This window comes from Arabidopsis thaliana, chromosome 4 (genome assembly GCF_000001735.4).
Source record: "Arabidopsis thaliana chromosome 4, partial sequence".
Classification (NCBI taxonomy): domain Eukaryota; kingdom Viridiplantae; phylum Streptophyta; class Magnoliopsida; order Brassicales; family Brassicaceae; genus Arabidopsis; species Arabidopsis thaliana.
In genome coordinates this window covers 6203085-6220520 of record NC_003075.7, presented here as the reverse complement: position 1 = coordinate 6220520, position 17436 = coordinate 6203085, and the positions used below count along the sequence as shown (strand labels likewise).

The window sequence follows — 17436 nt, the reverse complement described above, 5'->3', positions numbered from 1 at the left end:
TAGCTTTCTTCATATACTTTTTCACACAGGAACATCAAACCCAACCGCTCATAAGACTTCATTTGTCCATAAATAACCGTTGTTGCGCTAGTCAAATCACAAAGAGTAAAATCCCAGCACAAAAGGTGATTATATTGGTCTCTTATATGCCCACTAACCGTCATGAGCATTGTTGAAGCTTCCTTTGTTGATAAAAACGATCTTTGAAGCCCTTTTGTCTCCCAATACATCTGAAATTTACCCTTATATTGGGATTCAACTGATTATCAACCACACCAGTTTCAACTGACCTATATCTTTCTTGGTCAAGATTTTTTTTTGCCTCATCATGTTTGATAACACATGATCTGTCTTTGGTTATGTTCGATGCTGAGTTTGATTATGTTGATAACTTCGATGATGAAGAAGAATATGTGAAGTCGTTTTCTAGGGAGGTAAAAATTAGAGACTTTTATAGCAATTGTGTTTGCTCTTGTTGAGATTTGTGGGCACTTTTTATCTGACAAGTCATATAAAATGTAACCTAACTAATTATAAAACTTTTGATAAAAAAAAAACTCATTATATAACCTGGCCATATCCTTTCATTCATATTCTCCTGGTTTCTTTCCAACGATTCATGCAGGGACAAATTGTATTGATTAAATAGCTATAGGCGAAAAAGTGTCCCAAGACTAGACTAGTACTATATCATATCAGTTGCTCTGCTCCAGTTTGTTTCTGATGTTATGTTCACAATGGGGACTACTAAATTGTGACTAGTACTAATTATTTAGCCCTTTCATCCATAACTAGATTTGAAGATGTTTTTTAATTTATTTTTAATAATTCGGTTCTTCTTGATCAGAAAACCAATTAATGAGTTCTTTATTAATTCAAATGTGTGGTATACAAAGGAAATTGAGACTATTTATATAATTGGAAACTTATTATATAGCTTGTAAGATTAACTAGTGGAATTATCAATGATGTGATTACAATTATATAAATAGTAATAAAATGGTAACCTTGATATACACTTGCATTTAGTTCGTCTGTATGGTGGCCTTTGATCGATATCAATTGTTCATAATATCTTTTAACCATAAGAAATACACAAAAAATCACCCAATTTTTTCAGAAATAACAAAGTTACTCCTATAAAACTTCCCTAAACTTCGATTTTAAAACAAAATCCTAAAACATTATCCGGAAAATTCCTACGATGATTTAGGAAGAGTTTATAAGAACAATTAAGTGACGCTTCCTATTAAGCCTGGGCACGAAGCAAATATTCGGAAAATTTGTGATATTTGTTATTCGATTCGTTTTAACCGAATACTTGATTTGCTTCGATTCGAAAATTTTCGGATATCCGGAAATTCGAATATCCAAAAAATTTTGTGATATTTGCGGATATCTACTTTGATACATGTAAATAATAATAAAAAATCTGTAAACTATATAAGTATATCAAATATTCAACATTTTTATTTAACATGCTTTCAAAATAAGTTTCAAATCTACTTCCTATATATTTTGTGATGTTTTTAAAAGTTTTGTGTTTTTTATTTGGATTGACTCAACCAAATAAACAGTATAACAATAAAGAAATAATTAAAGCAAATTGACATTTCCATTTGAGTAACATACAAAACTTTAGACACACACACACACATACACAATCTCACACACTTTATTTACATGTTAAGTTTCACTAAGATCTTAGTGTAATAAAAAGGAAGAAATAAAAAGATCAGGAGCAAAGTGGACTAATCTAGACGTTGTACCGGATACTATTATCATCGCCTGAGAATTTGTTCTTGATCCATTTGAAACTGTTCTTGAGAGTACTCTTGAGCTTTTCCTCCGTGGCAAAAAGATTATAAGAAGCAACTCTCTTCTTTCTTTTCATCTCCGGATCTGTGTTGATACAAGGCCCATTGAAGTTATAGGAGTTTGAACGGTTCTGATCATAACCAAATTCATCTGTTGAGAAAGATGACGAATACTCCGTGTAAGACTTGCTTCCCTTCATCATCTTTAGGCTCTTTGGTTCTGATCTTTGATTTTGTAACTTCTAAGAAACTAATTTTTGCTCTATGTCTATCTCTCTCTCTTGTTATAGCTATGTGGGTGAAGAAGCTTACTACACTTCTTAAATGGGTTTGGGTTATAAAGAAGTGGGGGTAGCATTGTTTAGGTTTATAACGAAAGTGGGAAACAAACCAGATCATTTGGTAATGGTATCAAACCAACTAGACCGAGGATTGTTATTTTAACCAAAAAAGGAAGAAAAAAAGAGGGTGGATTATTGAATTGATTTTTTTAACAATACAACAAAATTATATAGATTTTTTTTCCAATTATAAATGGCTATAATTGTTTTTAGTATCAGTGATCATACAAATTACTGTCAATTAATTTTGTTTTGAATTTCGGTCTAACCGATTGGATTGGTTAAATAAAACCGGGTTTCAAAACAGTAGGGTAAAGGTGGGATGGGTGGGGTGAGGTGGCAAAGCATGTGTGATGTTGTATAGTTGGTTACATGATGGTGTAGCAAGAAGAAATTATCTACTCCTTCAACTTTACGTGTGGACCCAATTTTTAGGTCTATTTTTGCATGCCACCATCAATTGCTATGATTAAACCTAATGAATATATTCAAATGATAATAATTCAGTTTTTATACAACATATGAATTGAAAAAGAATGGTAAATTTTTGTTTTCTACCAATACATCTAATTTCTTATCATCAAATATGTTTTTGATAAAGTAAACATGCATTTCTTCTTAATATTTTGATAAGCATAGAATGAAATTAAATAAGATGGAACTAAAATTTCAATTTGGAATCATAGGGTTAGATCAATCGAATTAAAAAGAAGAAGACAAAGTGGAGACAAGACTATATAGAGAAAGGACCCAACATGTCTAAAGCTGAATTGTCAAATTAAATTCCATAAGACAAATAATATAAATTTTGTATTTATGAAAGATTAGATTTGAAAGCAATGAGTCGGAATTCCAACATAATGGTTGCGTCTTCATGTAACTGAGGCCAAGTGGTTCTATGTGGTGGGGACTCTTTTTAAGTTTGTAAGAAACAAAAGTAATTATCATTTCCTCATAAGTTTTTGATGTTAAGTATATTTATATTCGCACCCACTTCCTCTGTTCTATGGACCATTATGTGTATTGGTAACCATTCAATGAACGACACGTCATTTATGTATATGTAATTATCAAATTATGATGGAAAATGCTTACAAACAATGATTGATTGATTTCATTCTTGGAAGCTAGTATGATGTATCTGATACTAAATAGAGACATTGCACATTGGTACGCAAGATCATGTTTCAGTTGCATATGTTAGAACTGAGAAAAGCTCGAATACCTGTATTTAGCTGTTTAGCTGTTTAGGTGGAAACTGAGAGAAGCTCGAGTACCTGTATTTAGATAGAAATTAACTCTAAGTCAGTTTCGGTAACTTGACCGACAAAAAAAGAATACAAGTTCTGGTTTTAATTAATCTATATACAGTAAAACCTCTATAAATTAATAATGTTGGAACTGAAAATTTTTATAATTTAAAAAGTTTTAATTTATCGATAAATTAATAAATTTTCCTAATTTAGTAACTTTTAAAAATTTTCTATAATTTTCTTTTCATTATAAAAAATATTTTTCTAGAATCAATTACAAATAAAAAATAATATCATGTTTAGAAAACAATTACCAAAAGTTTTTGATATAGTGAAATATTAGAACTAAATTTCAAAGAAGAATAAATACAAATTTAAACAAAAACAATATTTCAAAGAAATTCCTTACATATGATTTATATATATAGGTTATATATTTATGTAATTATTAATTTATGATATTGATGAGACCATATATTTACATAAGACTTTCAAAAAATTATTATCTTATTAATTTATCGGTTTGTGTCACTTTTTACACTAGTCTCAGTTCGGGATCGAGAGAATTTATTAATTTATAGAGGTTATTAATTTATCGAGTATTAATTTATAGAGATTTTACTGTATGTTGACATAAAAAATTAATTTATATGTTAACAAAAGAAATTAAGAAATACTCAGAAAATATTAAAACAATTTTCGTGGACACGTATATCACATTAATAAACAAATTAACAAATTTTCAATAATAGCATTAACTTTTTTTTTTGAATAATATGTAAAACTTATTCGAAAAAAACATTTGTACATCGAGGTGCTACATGTGGTTAAAGAGTTGCATACAATGCTTGAAATATCCTACTTCTTGGGAGTTTATTTTGATGCAAACCAAGTTTCCATGCATCTATCAAATCTCCTATATCCTTGTTCTCGAATCGAAAAGATCCGATTTCCAACGTGTTTATCGAGGTTTTGAAGTAGTTGCAACTGTGGTTTTGGTGTTTCTCTGTTCTTTCTACAATTCCGTTCTCTCCTGATGTTGTAGACACCACGTTGAAATGCATATCTAGTTAAGAATAATTCAATTCTCCCCAAAGTCATGTCTGTAAGGGTTCTAAGGATATCACTCCACCTTGTGATGAACTTCTGTCCGAGACTTCTTCGACACAGTCCAGACCAATAATAGCATTAGTTAACACAATTATAAAATAATGATATTAAAATAAATACCTCAAATTCAACTCCACTAAGTTTTGGTTCTAAAAATACCACCATTAGTTTATTTTTCAATAATACCACAACCAACTAATTACTTCAAACAATACTTCAAACACTAAAAATAATCTTTAAGAGATTATAACTTATAATTTTGGATTATGGATTAGTTTTTAGGCGATTTTGACACTATTTTGAATCACCACAAAAATTAAGAATATTTGTTTCTATTAAATTTGTGCTATTTTTGGAACTTTAAAAATAATGTGCTAAATTTGGATACAAAACTTATTTTTGTGCTATTTGTGAGAATTGCCTTAAAAACTTATTTGGGTGAAGAAATGCATCTCTCGTTTTTTGTTCTTACTCACATGATTCCGACAATCATTTCTCGGAAGGTTATTTTATCCTAAAATTATTCCAACTCAAACAAGCTTAACTGTTAAGTTCTCTCAAGACGTTTAACCAAAATGATAAGTGCACTTTAGTGACATAGCTGGCCAAATCATTTTTTAAACTTTTGTGCATGCACCACCATATTCATAAAATCGAGGTGTTACAGTTCACCCACATTATAGATCCCAACGTCCTCGTTGCGCACCATGACCGTCACCCCGACGGTGAGAGCCTTCTTGACTCCGCACTTATCTGGATCTGGCTCTGATACCACTGTAACACCTCGATCGCCCATACCACTCACGTCTTCTCTCGAGCCCATGGGCCCAACCTTTGTCGATGGTTTGCCTGCTACATCCGGGAGGTTTAAAGACTTATTTACCAACCCTACAAATCACCACAAAATATTTTCCCGTCTTTTTTCCTCACTCACACAGTTTTAAAAACCAGTTCCCAGAAGGTGACCCATCCTGAAATTACTCGAGCCCAAACGTACTTAATTGTGGAGCTCTCTTTGAACGTTTGACCGAAAAGATAACTGAAGTAGCCAAATCAAATATTTTAAACCTCTTTGCATGCATTATCATATTCCTAAAACCGGGATATTACATTATTGGTTCTAAATATCTTTCGAGTTAAAACACTTTTAGTAGGCCTACCAGTGAGAGCTTTCTTAACTAAATCTCCTTGTAGTCTTTGTTGAACTGCTAAAAGTGAACTAAAGTTAAATGATTGTCGATAAATCAGAGAGTTGTTTTTTGCTTCCATGTCTTATCATTTTGCCATAGGGTTCTTTAGTTTAAGACACGGTAATCTGAGTTTTTCCTTCTTTTTCTTCTTACCTCTACGACATGCTCTTCTTCTTTCTTCGTCATTTCTATTAAGGTTCGATATTCTGATTCAATTCTTAGTGGTTCAATTGGTTTATTGAATTGTGAGAATTGGACCAGGCGGTTATCTCTGGTTTGGGATTGCTGATTAAACCAAGATTGAAAGAGAAAGGCAAAGACTCTAACTTAGTTGAGGGTTTGCTGTTATTCGGTTGAAACGATTATAAGTTGCTTTTGATATAACTTTACTTTTTTCATAGTTCATAAGCTCAACTAACTTTATCGAGAGAGAGAGGTTGTTGTTTAGTGATTCCACATTGTTGTAAGCTCAAGTTCGAGCAAGAAAACTTCTTCATTGTTTAGTGGATTTGCCAGATTGATTCGGCTCCGGACGTAGGCTTGATCACATCGATCTCGCTGAACCGGGTAAACAAATTTGTGTCTTGTGTCTTGTGTTCTTGTTTCTTTAAGCTTCTTTCTTCTTGGATCGTTCTCAAATTCATATTGTGTGTGTAAGATTCGAGTTTACTTAAGCTCAAATCGTAACAATTTCCTCAAGCACATCCATAACTTCTTTGTTCATCTATTTATAAAACATTCATGTTAGCAAAGTAAATTAGCAACGAAAGTAATATAATTGATAAGGAGGATTAAGGCACATAACCAATATAATATAAGAGATGGTTTTGTTTACATGTGGGTTTTGGTGAAACTCAGAAATGTCAATGGGGCAACATGGAAGATTGCTCGATTATTAATTCACTCGACTAAAACAACAAGATTCCGAAGAAGTGTACTACCACACACTTCGTGCCATTGTGGTTTAAGTGTTAATACTTGAGAATTTGTTGCCCCATTGGCTGTTCCGAATTTCTCCAGAACCCACTTCTATACAAAACTATTTATTTGTCTCATCACCAAACTCACGGTTGGTACTTACTCGTAAATCTTCAAATCTGACCGATCTTCATCTGACTTTCAAACCTTTTTAATTGTACTTTTCTTAATTTTTGTCAACTTTAGATGATGGAGTACATGTGGTTTTGATATTGATATGTGATAGATTTTATAAGAAGGTAGATTTTTTGCGGTTGGCATATAACCATCGTAGTTTCCGATGGTACCACTAAGTCACCGTCATCCATTTTGTCGGAAACATTAAGGCTCCGAATGGTGACTGCGTTTTGCGTTACGGGAGAAGTGCGTTGCGGTTCAAATAGTAACGAAAATACATAGAGATTTTGATACTGTTACAGCACTGTTGCGGTGCGGTTTTGGTTACCATTCACAGGCTAATTCTTAATGGGTTGAGTTTGTCAACCTAATCGTGTAATTGGGTTTGGACCCTGTTACAGTAAATTTATTATTTGAGTGAATTTGTTATGTCACTTTAACTATATAATGGGTTTGAGTTTTTCAATTTCAGTCCATCATCCATGATTCTGTAATTTGGTTTAAATTTCACTGAAATTCAGTAAAAGATAAACAAAACTAGGTTTAATTTGAAACTGAGGTTAAACCTATAACAAACAAATATACTGAGTTTCAAATCGAACTAAACCAAACTTTTATTCTGTTTAATTTGGCATAAATTCTGATAATTGAAAAACCAAAAGATTGGTGAAACCAATGTGGTGTCGTGGAACAAGGTCTTAGCATTGTATCTCGGCGCTGAATCCTGGCATGACATATTGACATAAGTTGCTTGCTAGACCAGGAGAACAAAGTCGTCATGTGTTGTAAGAGTAACATATGGATGGATGAAGATGACAAGGTTAAGTGCAAAGACAAAGTATACATTGTTGGAGAAGAAAATAAAGTCAATATAATGGATTCGAGAGTTTATACAATTACAAGGATCATGTCAAACACTTCTGTATATGCATAGTTTGGTTTAAATCGTGAGAGCTGGAGACCAAAAGAAAAGAAGTGTTTAAACAAGCTCAACTACATGTAATCTCTCTGTTTTTTGTTTTCAGATTTTTTTTCTTTCCCTAAGTTAGCTTGGTAAAAAGGAAAGAAAATATAAGGGGGAAAATATGAAAACAAAAATATAAGAGATTACATGTAGTAGAGCTTGTTTAAACACCTCTTTTCTTTTTGTCTCCAGCTCTCACGATTTGAACCAAACTTCGAATATAATTAAAATAGTTGGACATGATCCTTTCAATTGTATAAACTCACGAATTCATTATTTTGACATTATTATCCTCTCTAACAATGTATACCTTGTCTTTGCACTTCTCTTTGTAATCTTCGTCCATCCATCATTTACTCTTACGACACAGTACGACTTTATTCTCCTCCTCTAGAAAGCAACTTACGCCATGCCAAAAATCAACTCTTGGATACAATGCTAAGACCTTGATCTGCGACACCACATTGGTCTCACCATTCGTTTGGTTTTTCAATTATCAGAATTTATGCCAAATTGAACCGAATAAAAAATTGGTTAAGTTCAGTTTGAAACTCGGTTTGTTTTGTTTGGTTTTAGGTTTAAACTCAATTTCAAATTGGGAAATGAGACTTTTTCTTCCACAAATCTCTTTCCCAAAGGCTGAATCATAATCACATCCATTTTCTTATGGACCAAAGGGGGAGAAGACTTCAGGAGGGGTTGGAGATCAAAGCTCATGTTGCAGCCTATTTTGAAGAGATAACTGGCTGCACGGATATGCCACATTCCCCTTGTATTGTTGCGCAGCTTGTAGACCTTATTTCTTTTCGCTGCTCAGAGTTGCAAAAGGAGGTCTCAGAGGAATAGATCATTTCGACGGTTTTTTCCTTGCCTCAAATAAGTGTCCAGGGCGTGATGGATATTATGTTGAATTCTTCAGACCGGCTTGGAGTATTGTTTGTTCAGATGTTATATTGGATGTGAAAGAGTTCTTTAGGAATGGACGGCTCCTAAAAGGTTTTAACTCCACCAAAATCGCTCTTACTCGCAAATTTCATGAGGCTTGTAACCTTTATGACTATAGACCGATTATAAGATTAATTTATAAGATTGTTTATAATTAGCTGCTGCAACTTGGTTTATAAAATTGTTTCGAAGATCATTGCAAACTGATAACACGGCTTTTTAGCCCGTTTTAGCTTTTTTTTTCTTATGTTTCAGAGAGCATCTGGTGCCATTTTAGAGCCAATAAGAGGAGAAACACGTATTCTATGTGTCAATAGGATTTAAGAGTTTTGAAGCTAAAAGTATCAAAAGGCGATCATTCTAGTACTTCAGAAGTTTAGCATCCGACCGAGACCTTCCCTATCTGGGAAACGTGATTTTTCGGTATGAATGGAAAGCTAGAAGAGTCAAGATTAACGTCGAAGTCGAATTGAAGCAATCCATGAAGCCGTTTGGAAGATATGACCTAAAGAGTGAAGACATGTCAAGAACCGGCCGTTTGGAAATAATAAGTCCAAAAAGTATCCGGCCAAGGAGACTTGAACCCGGGCAGCTCCGAGAAGCTCACCACTGACCACTAGGTCACGCCCAAGTCCTTCTCGCTTTGCGCCACCGTCATTAGGCTCCTTCCCTAAAGTCCACTACTCGGCCCGATCACTTACTTATCCGGCGGAATAACATTCTTACCCCTAAACCTAATTTTTGGCACTCAAGTATAAATACTTGTTCTAAGCCCTAACCCTAGGTGTGCCTTCATCACAAGCAAACCCTAGACGTCGCCGAGAGCTGCCCACTCGCCGTCACACCTATTGAAGCTTGAAGAACACCATCTCTCTCTTTCTCTTTCTCGTTTTTGTGTAAGACTCTTTAAGGTGAAGCTTTGCCTCTTGTATCTACATTCAAGGAAGTAATCTCTAAACCCTTTTTAAGTTTACTCATCTATTTGTTATGGTTTCAACCCAACTTTTGATTAGCTCCTTTTGCCATGAGCGAGTAGATCTCTAGTTGGGTTTGAGGAGGTTTCAAAGGGAAATTCATTGGGACTAATAGATCGAAAGTCTAGGTTGGCGGTTTCTACGGCCGTTTACACTATTCTTTCTAGTTGCGTTTAATCTTAATGCTTGTATGTCCGGAACGCCACCTAGTACTTGACCTTAGGTATTTTGTACTTTGGCAAAATCTTGTATAATTGCCTGAACTAGCTCAACTGAATAAAGATCTATAATCGTTGCACACCCGCCGAGTGATAGGGACTTATGGACTAGAATCGAATTTGAACTTAATGCTTTGATCTTGTACTTTGAAACCATGTTAGCACCTACTAACCGATAGGGCAACTGAGTACACATAATATTAGTGATAATAGCCGGCTTTCACCAACTAACCGTTAGGGTTAGCTAGTTTTGATAGAGTTTCGTATGTCCGAGAATTTGGAAGTAAACAAACCTAGCCATGTTATGACCTAGATTGAGATCTACAACTTATTTATTGAACCATGACATTTGGAGAAACCCCTGAATACCTAACGCTTCTCTCTTATTGCTTGCCGTTTAGTTTAGTTACTTGCCTTTTGTTTTGGTTACTCATTGCTTACAACAACCCCCTCTCTTTTATTTTGGTCCTTGCCTCACTCTCTTCTTAAGGATTTCTCTGAACTATTTCTCTCCTTGTGGATTCGATCCTAAAATACTATTCCGATATACTGTGCACTTGCAGTAGTTGTGTGGTCTTTCAGGTAAAAGCCAGAGGCAAAATAAAACACGCATCACAAATCGTCTGAAGCCTATTCTTCGGGGTTGTATCTCTCGTAATCAAGATCATTGCAAACAGCCTGAAGCCTATTTTTCAGGGTTGTATCTCTCGCAATCAAGTTGCGTTCTTAAAGGGCGTTCCCTAGGTAAAAAAGGTCTTACTGGCATCTGAACTTGTTAGGGGCTATAATTCTGCATGTTGTCCCAAGAGCTCTCTGTTGAAAGGGGGTATAAGGAAAGCATTTGATACACTTTGTTGGGACTTCCTACTCGAGCTCCTAGAGGCTTAAGAGTTTCCTCCTCTCTTTCGGACTTGGGTGAAGGACTTAGGTTAAGGTCAATCCGCTCCCAGACGTAGCGGACCGACCTTCAGACAGAAGTGGGCCCAATGAACATGAGAGAGGACGTGGGTGTTGACTAGTAGGGCAGTCGTGGTGTTACAATTAATTTTTGACTACCATCAAAGTCACCTAATCGTGGCTCTTACTCCTGATTCAAGGTCTAACACTTAACACAAATGCACCAAACAATTTAATGAAACATCTTATCATTCTCAAGTATTACTTATACATATGTGGTATATAAAATAAAAAAATCACTTTTAACAGTTTTTTCATTTATTATACATTCTTTCTACCATGATGAAATAAGTACTATTAAAACATCTTCAAATTAATATATAATAATATAGGGACCATGATATTTTATTAATTTATCTACTAATTAATATTTATTAATTTATAGTGTAAACTAATATTTATTAATTTTTTGTTTTAATTTTTATTTATTTTTAGAAAAAAGTTTAAACAATTTAATATAAATAAAAATAATGCTTTGAAGTCTACAATAACAAATGTTATAAAATTTTATGTTTTAGACTTGAACATTTAATATTGAGAAGAAAAAAAATTATTTTAACAACAAATAACAAAGATCATAGATGAATCCACGAATACAAATAATATACATATCTTCTAATTTGTAAATAGTGACCTTAATTGTTGTATTTGAACAGCCTACACAACTATTAAAATGAATATTATGCATATTGAAAATTTGATAAGTTACACGTAAAGATTTGGCTATTTTTATTAAATTTATACACAATAAAACAATAATATAGTTTAAAATATAATATTTTCTTGATAAAAAAAAATTAGTTATGAGATCTAACCAAAATCCATTTAAAAATAATACTGAATATATATTATCTTTAATATATATACATAAATACACTGGCCCAACTTGGAGAAGGGCATTTTATTATTTTATAATTAATTAATTGAGTAATAATTTATAAGGGTTTTAACGTGAAACATAAATACATACCATTGAAAGTAAGAAAAATTTTATCTTCACAATATTTTCTTAATTTATTATCTGAGTTGTAAAAGACAAGGTACCTAAAGCAAACAAAAAAATCATATCTTTGAATAATGAAAAATTTAATTCAAACTTTATATGTAATTTTTAAAATATTTCTCATTAGTTCATGAAAAAGTTTTTTTAGCCAATTGTTTTTGTAATGAAAGTGATAATAGCAAGATGACGTACTGATTGGCAAAACATATATATAAAAGATTAAACTCATATTACATTTCAGGTCTGAAACCATTAGATATAGTAGAGATGGGCATGTATCAACTTATCTTGGCTAGTATTTTGTATCCCTTGGATCCACCAATATCCGTGGGTATCCGGATCTGATCTGAAGCAGCCAATGATACCTTAAAAATATTTAATAATCAAGATTAAAAATAAAAAGAAAAGAAATGAAATAAAATGGTTCAAATTGAGTTTTAAATATCTTAAAACATATATATATTTTCTGGAATATGTTTAAATAGGAGATCTAAAAATTAAACTGATCTCAATAGGAGATATATGTTTGATACAAAGATTACCTCAATTTTAATGAAAACTAAAATCAAAATCTAATACTTTGATAGATTTGAAAAATCCCAGATAACAACATGATTTAAATTTGTAAATAAGACAATTAGAACAAATAATTTAAACACAAATAATCATTAAACCCGATCATAGATTAACAAGTTATGAATTTGAGATTGAAGATGAAACCTTTAGATTTGTCATGACTGTCCTGATTAGATGTGTAAATGGATTTGGAATTTGTTCACATATCAGAAATGTTTTTGACGGCGAAGAGGTGAACATTATAAGATAAGATTTCATCTATTTATACAAAATAATTGGTCAACATTATTTTAGGTTAAATCATCATTTGTTTTAAAAAAATTCTAGATACGATTTTCAAATATAACTGGGCCATTCATTTGGACCGTAATATTATTATTAGTCTTTCGGCCTATATCTGAATTTTGTTTTGTCATCAGATTTTATTTAGGGCCTAGACGAACCAAAGATGAATTTGTTAGTACTAAAAATACTTTTATTTTTTTATCATTTTTAAAATTCATTTTATATAGTTAAAACAAAATTAATACCTGAAAAATCACACTTTAAAAGGCCAGTTTGGTTTGAACTTTCTCCAACCCTTTTAAGCAATATATTACTTTGCTTTTCTCATTTGATTTTCAAAGCTTTGTATGACCTTTCAACTTTGCCATATCTCTTTGGCTTCATCTAAAGGAGGTGTTTAGACTACGTCTTAGGCTTGACATTGACTCGGGTTCAACCTTGGACTTTACCCATCTTGGTCATGTCACATTATTGCCATTGGTACCGCGTGTCAAGAATTGGCAAACGACTCCTCCTTTAGATGAAACCACTTTTAGGTATTCACGTTAGTATGTAGAATCGACGTTTAACTTTCCCTTACCCTCTTTGATATCTTCTTTAATGTAGCAATATGGAGAGTCTTCAATCGTCATCTTCTATCATCAACAAAAGATTTCTTTAAACAAATAAATTAAGTTATACCTCATATCTTTAATAAAGTCGAAACGTTAGATTCGGACCCTGAGGTTAGTGCGGGGTTATGTTTGTAGACATATTTGTTTGGTATATTATTCATAATCTGAACTCATATCAGTTTGGCTCAATTCTATTTATAGACAAAAGCATAAATCAGATTTGTTCTTGTTATCAGTAAAAACAACATCGTAAAAATATGAGAGGATATAAGCATGTAGATTTTGGGACAGAAACTCCATCCGTCTCATATATACCAGGAATTTTTCATCTCATAACCGTTTTTTCTTTTTAATAATAATTTACCCGTTTATGATTGTATATTTTTAGTCTAATAGGTAAGAAAAATTCTACGATTAAGATGGAATACCCGTTGAAAAAAGACCATTGTAATGTATCGAAAATTTTTGCTATATCAAACTCGATGGCACTTCTACAAGCGATGTGTCTCTTTATGATAATCTTTCATTACGAGCATTCCTCTCTGACGAAAGGCGAGCTCATGTGGTTGTTGTCTATGAGTTGGTATCAAAAACTCTATAAGGAATGAGTATTTGTAGGCCTCAAGGTACTTAAATTCGGATTAGGACGTTCCGAGTCAAATAGTTGAAGTGCTTTTCATGCTTGCGGGCTGCTGGGCTTTGGCCAAGGAGCTGATTACCGTGCATGCTTGGTGGCTAGGCTTGATGGAGAACCCAACTTCAACGGCTTAGTCTTCTTCGGGTGTGTCGGACATGCCTTTACTAAATTGGTGTAACTTTTTTTTTTTTGAATTTAGTGTTAAACTATATTCAAAAAGAAAATATACGTTTATACATCAAGTGCAACTTGTGATTGAAAGAGGAAAGAAAATAGTTATAAATAACAAATAACAGCCTTACCCGCATCAAGTGCAACTTGGTGTAACTTCTGACTAGGAGATGGGATTGATCCAATTTCATATGCATCACCTTGTCTAAACGGGCAAAGGCCAATATCCGTCAAGTATACTTGTAAATTTCAGACCCAAATAACAGCTTTACCCGCATCAGAGACTTAATGACAAGGAAGTCAAATTTTGTGAATGCGTTAAAAAAGAACTTGATAAAACTGAATTGAAGTAATACAAATCAACACTACCATCATTAATACAACTTTGTCATCTTTTTCTCTCACCGTCAACGTCAAAAAGATAATAACGTATAGATGTCCATAAGAGAATTGGATCGATATAAGGTCTCACTGTACTACAAGAAAGCTGATAAAACGTATCCCAAGCGACATCCGAGTGCATAACATATTTTTCCCTTAAGATTTGGGTAGAGTAATTAAAATCTACCTTGGATTCAAAATCTCCTGATGATCCAGAAGACTAAAATTTGAGAAATATTTTTCTCTAACATATTCCCAAGCGACATCTTGAGTACATAGCATATTTGTTTTATAGATACTTGACACGTATGATCAAAAATATGTTTCTTTCTTCTTTCTGACTTTCTCTTTTGGTTTGAAAACACGATTAATCATTACTCCTATCAGAATTATCTGATTTTTCTCGTTTAGTTTTGGTATGAAAGTTCTTTTAAAACAATTTTAATCTTTCGGCTTAATAGGTGTAGAACAAATTTTCCTACATATACTAAATTGAGTATCCATGAGTTTGAGCCTTGTGGCTTCTCCATGAATATTGTCGCCATCAGCAAAACAAATGAGATATTACAAATTCATTTTTAATATGTAATTTCACCTCCCATTTTGCTTTGATTAATATGTTGGTGCAATTTTGGTGCATGGCTTTACGCTCCCTTTGTATCTCTTGACAATTCTTTAGAGAGTTAGTGAAATTACTCTCTTATAAGTTCCATCAACATCTATGATCAAGAAATTCTTTTGCGTTTGGAGACTTAAACTGCTGTTTTTGACTTTGAATGTTGATTAGGAAGAGAAAATTCAATAAAAAAAACATATTAACTATTTTTCCATTATCTTTAAATTACACAAAATTTCAGCTCGTATTGAATTACAATTAATTATTTATCTCTTATAACATACAAAAATTAAAATTATATCCTTTTATCGGCATCAATTCATAGAAGGTTATTAGGTTAATGTTTAGTAAATCAAGTTATTAATATTAAAATTCTGAAAAGTTTAAAATAATCCAAAAATCCAAATAAATGATTCAACTTTTTAAAAAAAAATATCAATGAAAATTATCAGGAGATGAAAAAAAAATATGTAATATTGAGGATTTTAGGTCTTAGGGTATAATTATTATTTTTTATTTTATTTTTGTCCAAGTCTTAGGGTATAATTAATATACCAAATTACAATAGATATACATTAAATCAAACTAGAATTTCAACTAATTAATTTACTATGAAAATTATATTGGATGACGTTGGTTTACTAAATTCATTTCGTATATCAAAGTAAAAATTTTAATTAGAAGGAATTTTATGTAGGTTCACTAAACCGACTAAGATTTTAGTTATCAATATTTGTGTTTTCTTTTTCGAAAGTTAAAGATTTATTGATGAATCATATGATGGCCCACTAAAGAAAGGTTTATTGCATAAAATCTAGCATAAAATGTTTGTCTGAATTTAGCCCCTGAATTTATTTAATTTTATGTTCAGAGACTTTTGTGCACTTTTTTTCATAAATGAACGTCATACAATATTAAATATGTCTGTAGTATAAACCGTACAGTTACGTTCAATACTATACGATGCTTCCACATGATCCGCGATCTCCACACCATCTTTTCCCACGTCTACTACGGAAATATATCCATTGCAAGTTATGTAGCTTTTAAACAGTCGGTCTCACACAAGATTCTCAGGGCTGATACGTTCCACATCTTCTAGAGATACATCATCTAAATTATATGCTTGCCACACTTCCAGTAAGGAAAATCGATTGGCTTTGTTGCCTCCCATTTCCAAACCTGCATTCTCATAACGTTGAACTAGAATTGCTTACAAATCTTTTCATCGAAAAGCATTAGAGAAAATATGACTTACAGGTTTTGAAATGCTAAACAAGCAGTGTCTTTCTAATTGTAGAGTTGATCAGCCAATCAACTTGCATCATGATCGATTAGACCTTATTAGGAATATGGCCTACCTTAACCCAAAAGCTAACTCAAGAGTTAAGGATTGTTACATCCTTTATATAATGCCCAAATATCTTAATCCCAATTGTTGTGGAACATATTCTAATAGGCCTCCTCGAAATGTGGGTGAGAAACGGTCCAATGGGAAACAGCCTAAGCCCAACATTTCGGAAATACAACAAGACATGCCACTTATATGGGCCACATAAGTGGGAAACTATTTTTGAAAGATTCCATAGAATCTCCCAATTAATCAAACTAAGGTTTCAGCCTACGAGATTGATCATGTCTTTAACTATACCGATGTATCTTTCAAACTGATGGTCCAATTTATAACCACTCCCAAAGAAAATTTGACCTTGATGTTTATAGGAAAAACCAACTGATCAAAGACAATAATCTTCCTTTAAAGTATTTAAATGAATTACTATTTTATAGGACAAACCTTGATGTTTTCTCCCAAGTTTTCAAGACTACCATCAACATATTTGGCATGGTTTTCCATATGTCCGAGAATCTAGCTATGCTTTTCAGAGTTTGCCTAGCTAGATGGATAGCTTGCTGCACAAGTAATATTTGGACGTGTATCTTACAGCTACAATATACTTCTGTACTCCGTCAATTTCTGATCATCTTATCTCATAGGACTCTCTCAACTGAGGTAGCAACGGAGTGGGATCTCATTCTGTCCGAAATGGTCATGTTTTCTTGTAGCGCGATCTCAAGCATCCGCATATGCTTCATGTATCTCCAAAAATACAGTTTGGGATTTCTTGACCTCCACACAAACGAAAATTTATACTTTTCCAAGGTCAGTTACGTTGTCTCGAACTTCTTCATCATCTAATTTATAGTTTCTGGACTATTCTCTAGAAGCTCCATGTTATGATCAAATCATCAAGATCAAATATATAATTACCGAACATTCAGCGTATAGGG

General features: G+C 32.8%; 2 protein-coding genes, 2 long non-coding RNA genes and 1 pseudogene across 5 annotated transcripts; 2 read left to right on the top strand and 3 right to left on the bottom strand.

The window, feature by feature from the left end:
- Nucleotides 1–1531: 1531 nt before the first annotated feature.
- On the bottom strand, nucleotides 1532–2202 carry AT4G09890 (mediator of RNA polymerase II transcription subunit, putative (DUF3511)). Its single transcript, NM_117057.4, has one exon. It carries the CDS (start codon nucleotides 2018–2020, stop codon nucleotides 1757–1759), a length of 264 nt encoding a protein of 87 aa, NP_192727.1. The 5' UTR covers nucleotides 2021–2202; the 3' UTR covers nucleotides 1532–1756.
- A 2980-nt stretch (nucleotides 2203–5182) lies between these two features.
- AT4G09880 (uncharacterized protein) lies at nucleotides 5183–5897 on the bottom strand (the record flags this gene model as incomplete). Its single annotated transcript, NM_117056.1, has 2 exons — nucleotides 5183–5395; nucleotides 5865–5897. 2 exons carry the CDS (start codon nucleotides 5895–5897, stop codon nucleotides 5183–5185), a joined length of 246 nt encoding a protein of 81 aa, NP_192726.1.
- Nucleotides 5898–7490: 1593 nt separating this feature from the next.
- Nucleotides 7491–7768, bottom strand: AT4G05745. Its single transcript, NR_141903.1, has one exon. It is a non-coding gene; the product is annotated as an other RNA (long non-coding RNA).
- Nucleotides 7769–8372: 604 nt separating this feature from the next.
- Nucleotides 8373–10795, top strand: AT4G09875 (annotated as a pseudogene; the record flags this gene model as incomplete). Its single annotated transcript has 1 exon — nucleotides 8373–10795.
- A 5628-nt stretch (nucleotides 10796–16423) lies between these two features.
- On the top strand, nucleotides 16424–16663 carry AT4G05740. The gene has a single exon (NR_141902.1). It is a non-coding gene; the product is annotated as an other RNA (long non-coding RNA).
- The last annotated feature ends 773 nt before the right edge of the window (nucleotides 16664–17436 follow it).